The 16,571-nt window shown below is 40.9% G+C and overlaps 1 protein-coding gene across 1 annotated transcript; it reads left to right on the top strand.

The window, feature by feature from the left end:
* The first annotated feature begins 321 nt into the window (after positions 1 to 321).
* LOC105918917 (C-C chemokine receptor type 6) lies at positions 322 to 6,857 on the top strand. The gene is made up of 2 exons (XM_012854101.3): positions 322 to 399; positions 5,390 to 6,857. The coding sequence occupies exon 2, from the start codon at positions 5,406 to 5,408 to the stop codon at positions 6,495 to 6,497; it is 1,092 nt and encodes a 363-aa protein (XP_012709555.2). The 5' UTR covers positions 322 to 399; positions 5,390 to 5,405; the 3' UTR covers positions 6,498 to 6,857.
* The last annotated feature ends 9,714 nt before the right edge of the window (positions 6,858 to 16,571 follow it).

Genomic DNA, 16,571 nt, shown 5'->3' with positions numbered 1-16,571 from the left:
GATCAGATCACCCAAATACAGAATAACTTTATTGAACCCACCTAACATGACGCTGTCAGTCGTTGTGGCTGAGCGCTGGGACCTGATGGACTGCTCTGGGTTTTGGTCCTGCAGGAAACCATCTGTGGCTAACTTTGTATAACTCATGATCATTGAACAAATATTTAAACCCTGAAACGTCTACGTTTGTTGACATGACTCACTAACTGATGTATTTCACTACGATCAGACCAGTCAGACCAGTTTTTTCCATCACTCTGGGTGTAAAGACATTAGAGGAGGCTTCGCAGATCATTCTGACACAGAAGGCCGTTTGGACACGGAAACGATCGGCTTCTCTTCTCAGGGCGCAGATTCAACACATGAAGGAGGAAACTGTCCTTACATCAACTTCAGAAGGTGAGAATCCTACAGACTGTGTGAGAAAATGAAGAAGATCAGTTTAGATTAATTATTTTAAAGGGTTTAATCTTATTGCTCTCGCTGAAAGTGAAAAGATGTTTAGTCTGAATCATTATAGAGGAATGCAGAGGCGTTCTGCTGGATTTACAGCTTTGTTTCAATTTATTGATCCTCAGTACGGCGATTATTTCTGTTTATGTTGTTTAGATTATATTTAAGACCAATAAATATGATGATGAACAAAAAAATAATCCCAAAATAGAATCTCTTATAACTAAGATACCGTTTCCCTCAGGTTAGAGATACAAGGAAATTAAGTCATTTTACTAATTTCTCCGAGATGTTTGCTTAAAGTTTTGTTGTTAGAAATAGGTAAAATATTTCCAAAAGAAAGTTTTAATTCCAACAGGAGGTTCAACTTCACCTTTGTTCCCTTTAGCAGAACTAAAACATGTTAAACTGAATCAAGTATTTGTACCAAGGTTCCTCGATGAACCGTCTGTAGAACTGTTTGTGTTTTACCCGCAGAATAAATGAGTCCTAGTGAACCTCCTTAAGGTCAATTTAGTTTTATGTACAAAGCTCCAATTCACAACATGCATCATCTCAAGGCTCCTCCTGAAAGAGCGTAGAGCCACAGTGGACAGTCGTCTGCATTGTTGATAGCTTTGCAGCAATCCCTCATACTGAGCATGCATGAAGCGACAGTGGAGAGGAAAACTCCCCTTTAACAGGGAGGAGAACCTCCAGCAGAACCAGAACCAGGCTCAGTGTGAACGCTCATCTGCCTCCACCCACTGGGGCTTAGAGAAGACAGAGCAGAGACACAGAAAGCTCAGAAGCTCACATTGACCCAGGAGTACTTTCTATGTTAGAGAAGACAGAGCAGAGACACAGAAAGCACAGAAGCTCACATTGACCCAGGAGTACTTTCTATGTTAGAGAAGACAGAGCAGAGACACAGAAAGCACAGAAGCTCACATTGACCCAGGAGTACTTTCTATGTTAGAGAAGACAGAGCAGAGACACAGAAAGCTCAGAAGCTCACATTGACCCAGGAGTACTTTCTATGGTAGATGGTAATAGTGGATGATCTGCCTCCCCTGATGATGTCACAGCTAACAGAACACCAGACCAGGTGTACCTTCTATGAAGAGAAAAATGAGAGAAAACAAAAAGTTAAAAGCTGAAATAACAACAAACAATGCAGATTGGAGAGCAGTAGGAGAACTCAGCAGAAAGAGAGAAATAGACCCTGATGTCCTCCAGTAGCCTAAGCCTATAGCAGCATAACTATAGAGGTAGCTCAGGGTAACATGAGCCACTCTGACTAGAAGCTTTGTCAAAAAGGAAAGTTTTAAGATTAGTCTTAAAAGTAGACGGGGTGTCTGCCTCACGGACCAAAACTGGGAGTTGGTTCCACAGGAGAGGAGCCTGATAGCTAAAGGATCTGCCTCCCATTCTACTTTTAGAGACTGTAGGAACCACCAGCAGACCTGCAGTCTGAGAGCGAAGTGCTCTGTTAGGAACATACGGGGTAATCAGAGCTCTGATATATGATGGAGCTTGATTATTAAGGGCTTTATACGTTAGAAGGAGAATTTTAAATTCTATTCTTGATTTAACAGGAAGCCAATGAAGGGAAGCTAAAACGGGAGAAATATGATCCCTCTTGTTGATTTTCATCAGAACTCTTGCTGCAGCATTTTGGATCAGCTGAAGGCTTTGAACTGCATTTTGTGGACTTCCTGATAGTAAAGAATTACAATAGTCCAGCCTTGAAGTAACAAATGCATGGACCAGTTTTTCAGCATCCCTCCTGGACAGAATGTTTCTAATTTTGGCGATATTCCTGAGGTGAAAAAAGGAAACTCTGGAAACCTGTTTAATATGGGATTTAAATGACATGTCTTGGTAAAAAATTACACCAAGATTTTTTACTTTTTTACTAGAGGCCAAGTAAATGCCATCCAGATTAAAATAGCTGTGAATTAATCATATGTTTAAACTCTAAACTTTGCACCAGGGTCCTGTGAGTCTCCAAGAACTTTTGTTTCCTGCTGCCGGTCCTGTCAGAAGAGTAAAAGTACAGCAGAGATCCCAGTGGATCAAAAAAGTTTAAAAGCTCCTATATAATATATTTATTTGGTGCTCTGTCCCTCTATTTCTAAGCATCACAATTTCTGTCACTTATCTGAAAACTGCTATACTATATTGACTGATATTTGTTACTTTATGTTGACAATGTCTATTTCTTACTAACTGCTCATAAAATGTTGGGACTATCCCTTTAAGTCCTCAAAGATAAAAAAATAAATAAATGAACAGAAATCTCACAAGAAATATTTTGTCACTTCCTTTTCCTAATCTTAGTTTTTGCAATGTTTCCTCCCCATTTTGCAATTGATGCTTTTAATTAAACCATGTTTATAGTTTTATAAATATGAATTAAATAAGTCATGGTACCGTGTCTTTATGTAACTTCCTTCTTCAGTTTCCTTCTATTTGTTTTCTTCTGTTTCATTTTTGTGGTAACTTCTGCGTACATTGTGGCAGGTATAACTGGTTCCTCTCCTGACTGCTATTTGTGCTTTGCCAGTTTTAAGAACCGGTTTTGATCTCCAGTCACAACAGTGAAACACCGAGCCTGTAAACAACCAAAAAAAGTTTATTTTTATAGAAGCAATACATAACAAATGTCAACTTAGGTCACTAAGAACATAAACTGATCCAAATGCTCTGGGAAAACGTTAAGCTGGATATCCGGAGAGTGAAGAATTACAATATTCCAGCCTTGAAGTGACAAATGCATGATCTGGTTTTTCTGAACATGTCTGGGACAGAATCTGTCTAAATTGGCTGATGTTATGAACACAAAAAAAGTTTTAGTAACGTTGGCCGAGGCAATGCCATCCAGAGACACATAAACAGTTTTCTCCTCAGACGTTTTGGTCTAAAGATAAAAAACTCTGGATGGAGAGTGATCCAGGCTTATATGTATTTAACTCATTTGCTTCCGTTCTAATCAACTAATCCAGTTTAACTGATAAATTAATCTGAAAGTCAGCAGAAAATTCAAAACAGATCCCATGCTGTCTGATAGTCTTACTAAGATGAGGCGTAGATATACGAATAGTAAATGGAATTGGCCTCAACAGTGAATCCTGTCCAGACTTTGAAACTTTGACTAAAAAATTTAACGAAAATCCTAAATCAGCTGAACTTTTAGCTCATTGTTTTTTTCTTCCTTAAATTAATGTGTTCACTTGTTCACATCAGGAATAATAATAAAAACAAAAAACGCCGGCACAGTGGTACAGTTGGTAGCACTGTTGGGTGAGTGGTGGTGTGTTGGTTCGAGCAAGGCATTCCATCCTTGAAAGACTACAAGGTTCTGGGTTCAAATCCCAAACACTGCTGCTCTGAGTTTCTGAGCAAGGCCCCATAATGCTCACTGTGTGCCGCACAGAGATACGGGATAAATGTAGTGGACATTTTTCATTAGAATGTATGTTGCAATGACAATTAATTATTATTATTATTTTTAAACATTACATTATATAAGTTGAAAACGTCAAATTTGTTGGTCAGTATTCCTGTTATCATGGCTTAAAGCAGCTCTGAACATGAGGGTTTTCAGTCTGATTTAAAGAAACTCAAACTCTCAGGTATTTAGCAGTTTTCTGGAAGTTTGTTCCAGATTTGGGGAGCATAGGAACTAAATGCTGCTTCTCCATGTTTGGTTCTGGTTCTGGGTATGCAGAGTAGACCAGTGATTTATAAACTAACAGGATAGTCATTATTATTATTATTATTATTATTATTATTATTATTATTATTATTATTATTATTATTATTATTATTGCCTTGCATAAGAAGGTCCTAGGTTCAGAACCTGGCCTGACAACTTTCTGCATGGAGTCTGCATGTTCTCCCTATGCATGGGTGTTTTTTTCTGGGTACTCCAACTTCCTCCCCCAGTCCAAAAACATGACTTTTAGGTTAACTGGGCTCTAAATCGCCTTTTGGAGTGAATATATGTGCATGGATGGGTGTCCTATGTCTCTGTTATGCTGTGATGGACTCTGCCTGTAGCCCATTGTCTGCTGGAGACTCTGAATGGATAAGCAGGTATAGACGATGGATGGATTTCTGTTGACTTTCTTATAATAGGGCTTGATGAAATAAAGAATAGGACATAAAACCAGATGTATTTGTAAAAATGCAAAACATTTCAAATTGTTATAAACAACACAGTCAGAAACAGAAATTAAAAATACATTTGAGCCCAATATTACAGGCATATTAACATATCTGTTGAGCCGTTCATGTCATGGTGGAGGTAAGGAGGACCCAAGCACAGAGCACATGGAAATGAGTCATTTAATGAATAAAAATTAAACTAAAAACTGTGGCAGCACAACTAGACATAGCAGGCATGGAGATATGGGATGGCAGAAGGTACAAAATCCACAGAACAGAGGAATGAATCTGAGTTAGGAGCAGGTAGGAACCAGCATGTGGGAAGAGATGACCAGGTAGCTTGTCTAGAGGAGAGAGGGCATGGAGAGCAGGTGTGGGTAATCAGATTATTATGGGCAACAGCTGAGACCAATGGAGACTGTCAAAGGAGAGGGAGAAAACACAGAAAGAAATCTAACCAGGACAGAATCAAGAACCTATTAAATGACTGATCTGCTAATTGGTCCACAAAAGTAAGAACTAATATAAAGAAAAATAACCGAAGAAAGCGTGATCCATGAGACACAACAACATCTCCTTGCAACAAAAGTCTGAAAATCCTTCAATTAAACTGTTACAAACCTTCATAAATTGTGGTTTTCTCTGATCATTTTCAAGAGTCTTTGGTGCAGCCTGTTCATAATGAAGAATAACAACCAGCCAAAAAGCACTGACAGCTTGGATCGCTGCAAAAAAATGAACTCATCTTACATGCAAACTAATAACTTTTTATGTGTTGTTACAGTGAGAACTACACATCAATGAATGAGTCAATATCCAATCAGGCAACTGATGACTACGTAGGTGAAGTCGGACCTTGCACCTTCAATAACAGCAACCATGTGAAACGGCTGCTCAGTTTGTACGTCCACCCTGGCATCTGTATTCTGGCCTTCGTGGGGAATGTTCTGGTAATCCTCACCATTGTGCTGAAAAAGAAACGGACCAAAAAAGAGAATGAAAGCGACATCTTCCTGCTCAACCTGGCCATCAGCAACCTGCTCTTCGTTGTGGGTCTGCCTTTCCTCATCTACAACGAGCTGTTTTCGTGGCCCATGGGGCAGGTGGCCTGCAAGCTGCTGCAGGGCTCCTACAGCATTAACCTCTACTCGGGAATGTTGCTGCTCGCCGGGATAAGCACCGTACACTACTTCATCATGGGCTCTAGTTTTGAAAATATGATGTCAAGATCATTGAACGTATGCCGGATCATGTGTGCCATCATCTGGGTCTTTGCCATTCTGGTTTCTGTCCCCACCTACTACTATCATCACTGGTATAAGCCGTCAAGTGACATAATCTTCATGCTGGGGAGTAAAGAAGAAGATCAGCCTCCACAGTACGTCTGTGCGCTTCGGTTTAACGACAGTAAATCCTCCCGGATGGTTAAATTGGCTGTTCCCAGCTTCCAAATCACTTTTGGCTTCTTGCTGCCACTGCTCATCATAATCGTCTGCAACACCTTAATCATCATCTCCCTGCTAAGAAAAAATGCCTCAACGGAAGCCAGATTTGGGGGACAAAGCCTAGAAAAAAAAGCGATTAAGAAGATGATCTGGATCATGGTGGTGTTTGTCGTCTGCCACATGCCGTACAACCTCATTCTGCTGTATGACACCACCAACATGTTTCAGCTGATGTCGTGTGAGGTGGCAGACGGTTGGCAGATTGCCCTGTCGATTACGCAATCCATCGCCTACCTCCAGTGCTGCCTGAACCCGGTAGTGTACAGTTTGGCGGGAGGAGACTTCAGAAACTATATCAAGACCTTCTACTTACCCTCAAGGATAAATGAGTACGTCTGTGTAAACATGACTGAACGACCAAACCAGTCATGTGCTGTTGAACAGTAAAAAGATTGCAAACTAGACCCAAGCAGTATCCATCTAACCAAGAACTCTAAGTAAAGCCCAACTGTATTTACCTTTGAGGTTTACTATGATCTTGATTGTTGATAAGGTTGTCCTTGTTTTTCCACAGGTGTGAAACTATGTTCTGCTTTGTTGTTGTTGTGACCTTAAATGTAAATTACAGTATGAGATGTTGTTGAAGAAGGATGACATGGGAGGAACGAGAGACGAGACAAAGCCGCTCCTCTTCATCGGCCATCAGGGGGATTTTTATTCCAGGACTTACAGTAAAATCTTCATTCAGCAAGAATCCATTTCATCACAACTTCACCGTCTCCTTTTATAGGACTTAATTTACATGGACGTGTGTGGGGTGTTCTAGTTCCATATCACAACAGATGCTTCATATCATTCCTGGAAATAATGCTTATATAACAGTTTTACTGTGAAAAAACGGAAATAGCCAAGCATTAATCAGCCTTGATATTATTAGGAGAATATCCACTCCTACTCTCCAAGTTTATATTAACAAAGTTCAACAAGAGCCCAGTCCTCTTTTTTTCATCTCCATTATCTCCCATAATGTTTAACTATGACAAAAGAAAGTTAATAAGTATTCTAAACAGAAAACTGTAAAATAAAATGATTAACTCTCACTTGGCTAACGGCTTTGAATGGAACAACCTTATTGCATGAAGACATGCTTCAGCAAGAGTTGGTTTGGCTACTTGTTTTAAACAAATGATGATTGTCACAGTTTGTACTGAAAAAACATCTTCTAGCTGTTTGTCAGGATGGACTGAGGTCTGTTTGATCAGATTGGCTGGCTGGGGGTGTGCAGACACAGGTGAGGGGAACTGGGTTTAGGGTTGGGAGTGGGGAGGGGGATTTTTTTGGCAACTTTTAGTTGCCGTGTTTTGGTCCCGCCTTGGGGTGGGCTGTCCGATGGTTGGGAGGTAGAGTGCACCTGCTGGGGCTCAAATCCTATTGGTCCAGGGAATCCTATAGCTGGCCTGAGTTCCTCTAGTGTGGTTGCACCAGTGGGGAGGGGGGGCAGCTGACTTGCAGCATTGCTGTGGTCACCGTGCTGGTGGTGTGGGTGGAGCTGTGGGGTGGGGCATTTTGGGAGCTGGGGATACGTGGAGATGCCTACTTAGTCCCATAAGTCCGTTTTCCAACGGCCCTCTTCTGTGTGTGAGAGAAAGACAGAAGGGGAGAGGGGAGACAAAACTTCCTGATCTGCTCCAAAGTTTGCCTTACAGTGTTAAATTTAGAGCTATGTGGGGACGTTTTTGCCTCAGCCATGGCGGGAACAATGAGAAGGACTTTAAAGCGCAAAACCGCAGATTTTTTTCTGCAGTGAAATAATTTTTATTGGTTGGATATTAGATCTTCATGCTGCACTGGTCCAGCGAAGTGCAATCACTTCTAGGAATCAAGACTTTAAGAAGTGATTGCAGTTTAAGAAACCCCAGTTTAAAAATTGTTTTGGAACATTTTTTTTTCCTGGGGTGCGTTCAAAAAATTATATCCTCATCCATCAATGTATAGAAATTTGCATATCTAAAAAACTGTTTTCTGAGGTTGGGCCCAAAACAGGCTGTTGCCCAGGGGCCCACATTTGCACTGTGTATGCATGATGTTTCCACAAAAACACATTTTAGGATACAAAACTTTTATGATATTTATGTTTTCTTTAAGTTTGCATGTTCTCCCTGTGCATGCGTGGGTTCTCTCCGGTACTCTGGCTTCCTCCCACAGACCAAAAACATGACTGTTCGGTTAATTGGTCTCTCTAAACTCTCCTTAGGTGTGAGTGAGTGTGTGTATGAATGGTTGTTTGTCCTGTCTGTCTCTGTGTTGCCCTGCGACAGACTGGTGACCTGTCCAGGGTGAACCCGCCTCTCACCCAGTGAACGCTGGAGATAGGCACCAGCAACCCCCGCTGCCCCATGAGGGATAGGCGTGACAGAAAATGGATGGCTGGATGTTTTCTTTATTACATGGTATTTGGGTTATATGCACAGACAAAGAGGTTACTGTTGATTGGCTAATTGGATCTAAGCAAGTTCTCCCCTGAAAAAGATTATTTTGAAGTTAATTTTAAACACAATGAGTTAAAGGCATACTATGCAACCAGGGTTGATTTTCCAGCGAGGCTCCCCCCAGAGGGTGAAAGTAAAAGTGCACTGTCATAAAGATGCTCAGCTGTTCTGGTTTCTCCGTCAAGCCAGGCGCGGTTGTTTTGAGCTTAGCAGACAGGCGAACGCAACGAAAAGTTGAAAAAACAGCAGTACAAATAATGACTAACACAGTGAAAGTATGAACATCAGGCGGTGGCCGCGGCGAGGCAGTAGCGTCTCGCCAACATTAAAAAAAATAAAGAAAATAAAAAAATAATAATAATAAAACTCGATATGCTTGCATGTTTATTTGAGGTTAACACGGGGTTCTTTGTTGTTGCTTTCGTGCATGCATATAGTGAATAGCAGGGCAAAAATACATGGAGTTCTCGCTGTAAAGCAAGACCGACTCTCGCGGTCTTGCACGAGACTTCTGAGCCTGTGGGTGCGGGCCGAGAGTTCTTGCAATTGCAAGTACGGTATTTCCCCCACAGACCACCAGGGCGGCCGAGAAAACCTTTGTTCGACCTGAAATGACTCATTTAATCATCCAAAACGGTATGCCTTTAAGTTGGCCTGATGTTTTCAATCATCTTTGATGACATGATTGACCTGGAGGTTGTTGTTGGAGGGCATCAGTGAACCTTCTGTCTTCAGGCTAAACCTGCGACTACACTTATCCTTCACCACCATCAACCCAGACATCCTCAATCAAAACTTCACCCAACTGACGGTGTGGCAGCCTGCTGTCAGTGGATCACCAGCTTCATGACTGACTGGCATCAGCAGGTGAGGCTGGAGAGCTTCTCCTCCCACACAAGAACCATCAGCACCGGCGTCCCCCAGGGGTGTATTCTCTCACCACTCATCTTGTCTCCAAACACAAATGACGGCGGACTCATCTCTAACCTTCTGAAGTCTGATCCAGGACAATGACGAGTCTGCATAAAGACAGAAAATGGACTGGCTGATGGACTTGTATGGTCAGAACCACCAGGAGCTGAACCTGCTCAAGACAGAGGACTTTCTGAGAACCCTCTGCTTGTTGTGGATCACCTGCGGTTCCTAGGAACCAGACACGTCCTGAAGAAGGTCCTGCAGAGGCTGGACTTCCTGTAGCAACTCTAGAAGTCCAAACATCCCAGAGGCCGCTGCTCATCTTCTCCACCGCCATCATTAATTCTGTCCTGTGTTCATCCGTCACTGAGTGGTTCGGCTCATCCTAAAAACAGAACCAGCCCAAACTGCAATGACCAGTCAGGTCTGCAGAGAGGACCATCAGGGTGGACCTTCCCTCCATCCAGGACTTCTACCAGTCCGGGGTCAGGAAGATAAGCTGCTAACATTTCTGCAGACCCCACACATCCTGCACACAAACTGTTTAGACTTTCACCATCAGGTGGCGCTACAGAGGCACTATTTGCTAAAACCAGCATCCAGAGGGACAGTTTCTCCTTCCAGGCTGTTTTCTCTCATGAACACAACAACCACCTCACAGCCTGAGTAATCAACTAGTCTGCTGGGAAGCAAAACAAGCGTATTTGCACAATTATAACCTGTCTTTGAAAAAGAAAGAAAATAATATCTGGTGTACATACAAATACATGGTGCTCCTTTTATCTTATCTTCTCTAAATTGTATATATCAATACTTATTGTCTGTACAAAATGAAGTCAAATTAATTTTTCTGCACACAAAGCTGATTCTGAACCCGCCTGAGACGAACCGAAGAGTTTAAGCGACCACTGAACAAAGATTTAGAGAGAAAAGGTGAGAAATCCCCCGCAGCTCTTTGAATTATTTACTCCCATTGATGTTTCTCTAATAACTCCCTGCTGGCTGCTTGTGTTTAAAGCCTGGAGGCATTTTGAAAACTGGCACCACAGAGGAGATCCATTAGTAACGAGCCTGGTCGGAAACATCAATGCAATGCTCATGGAGAGTTAAATGATTTTAAACACATTTTTAGCCAGAAGAATGAAATTATGACTAAAACTGGGTAAAAGAAAACAAAAAATAAACAGTTTGCAGTTTAATAAAACCCTTTCAGTGATCTTTTTGAATATCAGTCATCAGGTAAGGGTAAAGGAAAGGCTTTTTGTTGTGTATCACGGATATGATCGATGAATGTTTGGTCCTGAAAGTGTTTTCTTAACAGGGGTTGTGTGGGGTAGCTATGAGCAGTCAGCCTGTTACCTGCAGCAGACAGCAAAGTGTTCCCATGAGACTCGGCTGCAACGTTTCATCCAGTAAACATCAGCTAGTGACTCTGGGCTCGCTGCGCCGCATATTTCAGATGCTTCCCTGCTCTGACACCCACGCCCTCTAATGAAAGGGTTATTGCTGGATGTCTGCTTAATGTTAGGACAGATATCTGAGGTCTTATGACAACATGAGTAGGACAAGCGTTCCAGTTCTGTCTGTTTTCACGCTGAGGATCTGAGGAAATGTTTGTGACTTTGTAAGGACTCGATTAGTTGGACGTTCCTGAGCCATGAAGGTAGAATTTGTCCGTCTTGTGAAGTGAAGCAAGGATCTGATGCTTATTGTTAAACACGTAATAAGAAACAACTCAGACTGCTGGACTAAACCCGCTGCTTCCTGATACCAAATGAATTAATCAGAACAAAGAGGGTAAGCAGATTTAGTGTTTTCACCCCACCCAAACCGCCTCATCCTGGCAGACAGACCAGAATGTTTCAGGTGTTTCTCTGCTCCGTGCTTCTGGTTTCAATAGATGGATTATTACAAGGCGCCTCCAGAGGACCATGAGTTTTGGAGGATATTCACTGATTTACTGCTATTTCCCAACCCTGGGTAAAAAACAGCGGGAGTGCTTTTATTTCTGCATTTCCACATTCTGATGACACCGGTGGAGCTGAAAACCTTTCTTTAAACATATTTGGTGTTTTTTTCTTAGGAGGAGATTCTAAAACTCAAAACCCAGACAGTCCAGCTTCTGAAACAAATGAGATAAACGCCTGAACGGCAGTCTTTTGTCTCTGCATGCAGAAGGAAGGGATAATAATAATAATAATAATAATAATAATAATAATAATAATAATAATAATAATAATAATAATAATAATAATAATAATAATAATAGCAACTATAATTGTTATCTAATTGACCTGGAGCCTGAGGTGCAGAGCAGGACCTTTAAAATCTCACCTCATATGGAGAAACCCAGGTTACCAGATTTTAACCATCAGCTGCAGAAATCCTACATGAAATGATGATAAGATAAAAACTGGTGAACACAAGTTATCAAAAGCTCAAATATAGAGGAAAAAGAACATTTACCTTCATGTTGTTTCAACCCCTATAAAATCTGACCTTAGATCAGCTGTCGTCCCTCTATTCTGTCTCATACAGAGAAAACACCAAAAAGCTCTTTTTCCACTGGTTCTGCTATCACTTCCTGCTTTAGTTTCAGAAGCTGATCTAATCTGCACCTTCAGAGAAGCTTTATATTTGTTGCTCTGAACAATAAACCTCATGAAAAACAGGCAATTTAGACCCGGCTTTAAAACAATGATCTGTGCCATTAACACATGTTATCTAAAGACGGATCTCAAAGCCAGTTTTTCCGTAACGGTTTGGTTCGTTTATAATTATGCAGCTTAGCTTGTGCAGCAGCAGCGATAAGAACTGTGTTTCTGCAGCTGCAGTCGGCTTTTAAGCTGCAAGAAACGACGGCTGAGATCCTCAAAGCAGCTCCTTTCCAAATCAAACAATGAAAGTGTCATTTTAGTTTAAACATCCAGCAGCCGTTTGTCTTAATTAAAAACACATCGAGGAGGAGGAGGAGGAGGAGGAGGAGGAGGAGGAGGAGGAGGAAGAGGAGTGATGCTGGAGACACAGCATGAAATTATAGAAAGACTCATTAAGCTGGCGAGCTTCCAGGTCTTTTGTTTGATGCTTGTGTTTCTCTGAATTCATTTTTCAATTAACTTTTTGAAGTGAAAAATACATTTATTATGTTAATGAGCTGCAGCTGCCTGCTTCACTGCTTCACTGCTGTCTGGAGGTGAAAAATAATTAAAGTCATCCAGTAACGTCTCCATTTAGAATAAGATGATGTTCACTGGTGAGTTTGAAAAACAAAACTCTACATGTCAATTAAAAGGATGGATGGACATGAAATCCTATAATAAAACGTAGATTCTGTATTTTTTTTCAGTTCTCATCCGATCTCAGAAAATACTTCAACCCTGAACGTGACGGAGTCGTTATTCATAAAAAGATTTCTGCTGCAGATGATCTTAAAACTCAGTCTTCCAAAAGGTGTTGCTCTTATAAATGTCAAAACATCACAAAGTCACATAGTTTGACACACTGACAGGAGAAATGTCTAAAATGTCCAAAACTGGAAGAACTTTTAGTGGAAATCTCTTTGCTTACATGGATGATCTTCAGCACCAGGTGAGTGAGACTTGTTGCTCACATGGTGGACACGTCTGTCTGTGGTGGCTCTAGAAGAACTCAGTTATGCATCTGCTTCTATCACACTTTTTCCTTCCACCCAATTTTCCATCAGCGTGCTTATATAGAGACTGATAGAGACGACAATTACTTATTTTTTACTTTATCCTGCTAGCAATAACCCAGTGTCACTGAAAAACGTGTAATATCCACGTTGGTCCATGGGGGAAAAACAATTTAGCTCCTCGGTGCGTGTCAGGCTTATGTTTTATTTGGCCTTTATTATTGGCTTACAACCAGGTCACGTGACTATCAAGCTTTCCTAAGCAAAAAAAAAAAAAAAACATGGCTGGCGATTGCCTGTGGAAAAGAAAACATTTAAGCAAAACATCTGTGTTTATATGCATTTTGATGACATTTCTAGTGAGAAGTATGGATGTTATGGAAGGTAGATAACCTTTCCTTTATCAGTTTCACCGATGATTTCAGGGCGTCTCAGAAAAAATGCAGCCAGTTACTTTATAAAAATCAATATTTAATAAAAACATTGCAGTTCAATGAATTTTGATGACATCACTAGCAAAACGTATGCATAATATATTTATAATCTTTGTCCACGTAAGGTGGACAATCTCTTATTTATTAGTGTTCTCCAGGGTGGAAAGCGGGGTGCATTCCATTTACTCTATATCCATCTGCCTTACTTAAAGAGGGAAATTCAACAATTAAAGACGGGATCTGCAATCCTTTTCTATTTTTATGACATTTCTAGCAAAAGTATGCAAAATGCTTTCATAATATTATGTCAGGAAGTGAAGATAATATTTTGTTTAGTAGTTTTTCCGACCCTAACCCATTTTGCTGTTTCAATGGAGGCATGCAATCTTTTTAGTCTTCAAAACTTTTTTTGGAAAATTATATGAAATATAAACCAGAGGTTCTGATAAACAAAATATGACGTGGAGCATTAACTGGCAAATGAGTATCTAAGTTACATACATTTTAAAGGAGTATGTGAGTCACGTATAGCCATGGCGTGGCCAAAGGTTCTATTTTATATATCATTTTATCTTGTCCTGTGAACCAAAGATCAGTCTATCGCTCATTCTGTCCTGATAGGTCAATCTTACCGTCACACGTTCCCTGACATAAAGCAGTCTAAAGATCATTTGAGTATAGCGTCTACAGGAAGGGGCAGAGCAGACCGAACATCTTGAAGAAGCTTATAGGAGCAACAACGTTTGTAGCAAGATGCTGCAGATCCTTTCTGCTGTGTAATGTTATCTCTTTTTATCTCTTTATTATATATCAGGGCAGCATCAGATGCAACTGACTTAAAGAAAGCTTGCTGAGCTTCTTCAATAAAAAAAGCCGGCTCTGTTCTGGGGACTGCTCCAGAACCTCTGGAGATGATTTTAAATGGGAGAATTGTTCATAAATGATGAACATTATGGCGTCCTCTTCATCAGATTGTCATAAAACAACAGAGTTTCTTCAGTGAGAAGCTTCTCCAAATCCACTGTAAGACAGACCGAAGTCTTACAGTCCAGTGCATCCGTCCAGTAGATCTGGGGGCTAGTATGGGTAAAGGATGATTTTGGGAAACTGTTAAAGGCTCACCTTTAGTCAAGGAGGAAAGGGTAGCATGAGAGTTCAGGTATCTCACATGCAAATGGGTCTACAATTTGGCCAAATTTAAAAAAAGACATATATTGTGAACTGTATTCCCCACCCCTCTATATAATCTAAATCAGATGTTCAAACTACTTTCATGGACAAAGGTGCATAATATCAAGCACCAGGCATGGAGACTATCTCCATGATCAGGTTTGATCCCCCAACCCAAATTATGGGTTGGGGGTTTGGGAAAGTAACTGCAGGTTAAAGGGACGCTACAATTTCAGCCCAGAGCAGAAGGGCTGCATGACTGTCCTCCAACATTCTGCTAAAATCTTCAGTATGCAAATGCTGATTTCTAAAGTTCAGACTTTTAAAATAATTTTAAAAAGTCCCACTTTTTGCCCATTAGGTAGGAGATGCAGCAGGAAAAACAATGTTTCACAAAAAGAACATTTCTTGCCACCGATGTTGGTCTTGTGGGGAGACAATAGCAAACCTCAACCTGTTCCAGATTATAAATTTATCTCTACATGCAGCTTTTGTGTCAGAGCTGTAAACATGGATGAGGTGAATGGAGTTTCAGGTTTCTATGTGGAGGAGGTCAGGTGACAAACAGCAGAGACAAAGAGCCTGAAGAGGAGGAGGAGGAAACGGACTGTTTCCCTCCTCTTCCTCCTGAGAACAACAAACGAGTCAATTAAAAGATATTTCATGCCGGTTGCCATGGCACCAGAAGCCCTTTTTATGTGAAGGCTGAGCGGCCAAAGTTGGTTTCTGAGAGCAAATGGAAATAAAGATCCGGGCGAACCACCTTAATATATGCTGTCTTTTTAATTTTAGATTACAAACAGTCTAATTCTGGTACATTTATGGTCTTAAAAAGCTCAGCAGACTTTTATTTCTTACTCATCAACCTTAAAACCACCTGCAAACTGTTAGAAAGTGTTTAAAAAGATAGCTTTAAATTCTTTTATCCTTTAGAGGGAAGAAGGCGTGACTGAGAGCGGCTCTTAGCCTGAAAACGGCGGCCATGATCAGAGAAATAAAGATGATTAATCCGTTGGAGAGGTTTGATACACTTCAGTGGCTTTAATTAACCTGGAAGGGTTAAACGTCTGTGCATGTTGCCAGAAGGACTGGAGCTCGCCTGATTCTCTGTCCATCCCATAATACTTTAGTCTGTGATCACTGAATCTTTATTTACTTCAATCCTATTCAGTCAGATATTATCTAAGATGGAATGGGTGAAATTTAAAGGGTGAATAGTGAGTTTTACTGCATATCTTTCTAGTAAAAGCCGCTGACCCACAGCATGATACGACCTCCGCCGTGTTTAACTGCAGAAAGGCTGTTTCTATTCTAAAGTGACCTCCTTTTATAACCTATTAATAAACTCTACTTTGTTTTTCTTTACCTATAGTTCCAGCAACATCTGATTATTGCCTTAATCTTAGAAAACATCAGTGGCCTGTTTCTAACATTTTCTAATCATGCCAGTTTTCTCCAGAAAGCATCACGAAGCAGAAGAACGACTAAATGACTGAAGTCATCACATTGTTTCCAAGTGGAGGGAGAAACATCATCAGGAAATTCAGAGAGCCACTCGGCACGAAAGAAACCTGACTGGGTGGGAAAGGTAAGATTTCCAGGACGTCTGAAAGAAATCTGGTGAGAGGCGTCTCTGAAGAGTCCAGAGCGACTTCCTAGATGCTGATAATTGACTCAGTCACATCAGGGGTTGTAGGCTGAAAGAAGACGATTAACAGAGGAAAGGACAGCAAGACAGCTTTCAGCCAGACTGATGTAAACTAGGAGGAATCTGGAAATACATTCTGGAAACTGGAAGAATCTACTTTGGTCAGAGGGGCAAAACTGGAGCATTTTGACCACTGGGACATTGCTTAGCTCC

This window comes from Fundulus heteroclitus, unplaced genomic scaffold (assembly GCF_011125445.2).
Source record: "Fundulus heteroclitus isolate FHET01 unplaced genomic scaffold, MU-UCD_Fhet_4.1 scaffold_36, whole genome shotgun sequence".
Classification (NCBI taxonomy): domain Eukaryota; kingdom Metazoa; phylum Chordata; class Actinopteri; order Cyprinodontiformes; family Fundulidae; genus Fundulus; species Fundulus heteroclitus.
Note: the sequence above shows the minus strand (reverse complement) of the source record. Positions and strands in the feature narration are given on the sequence as shown.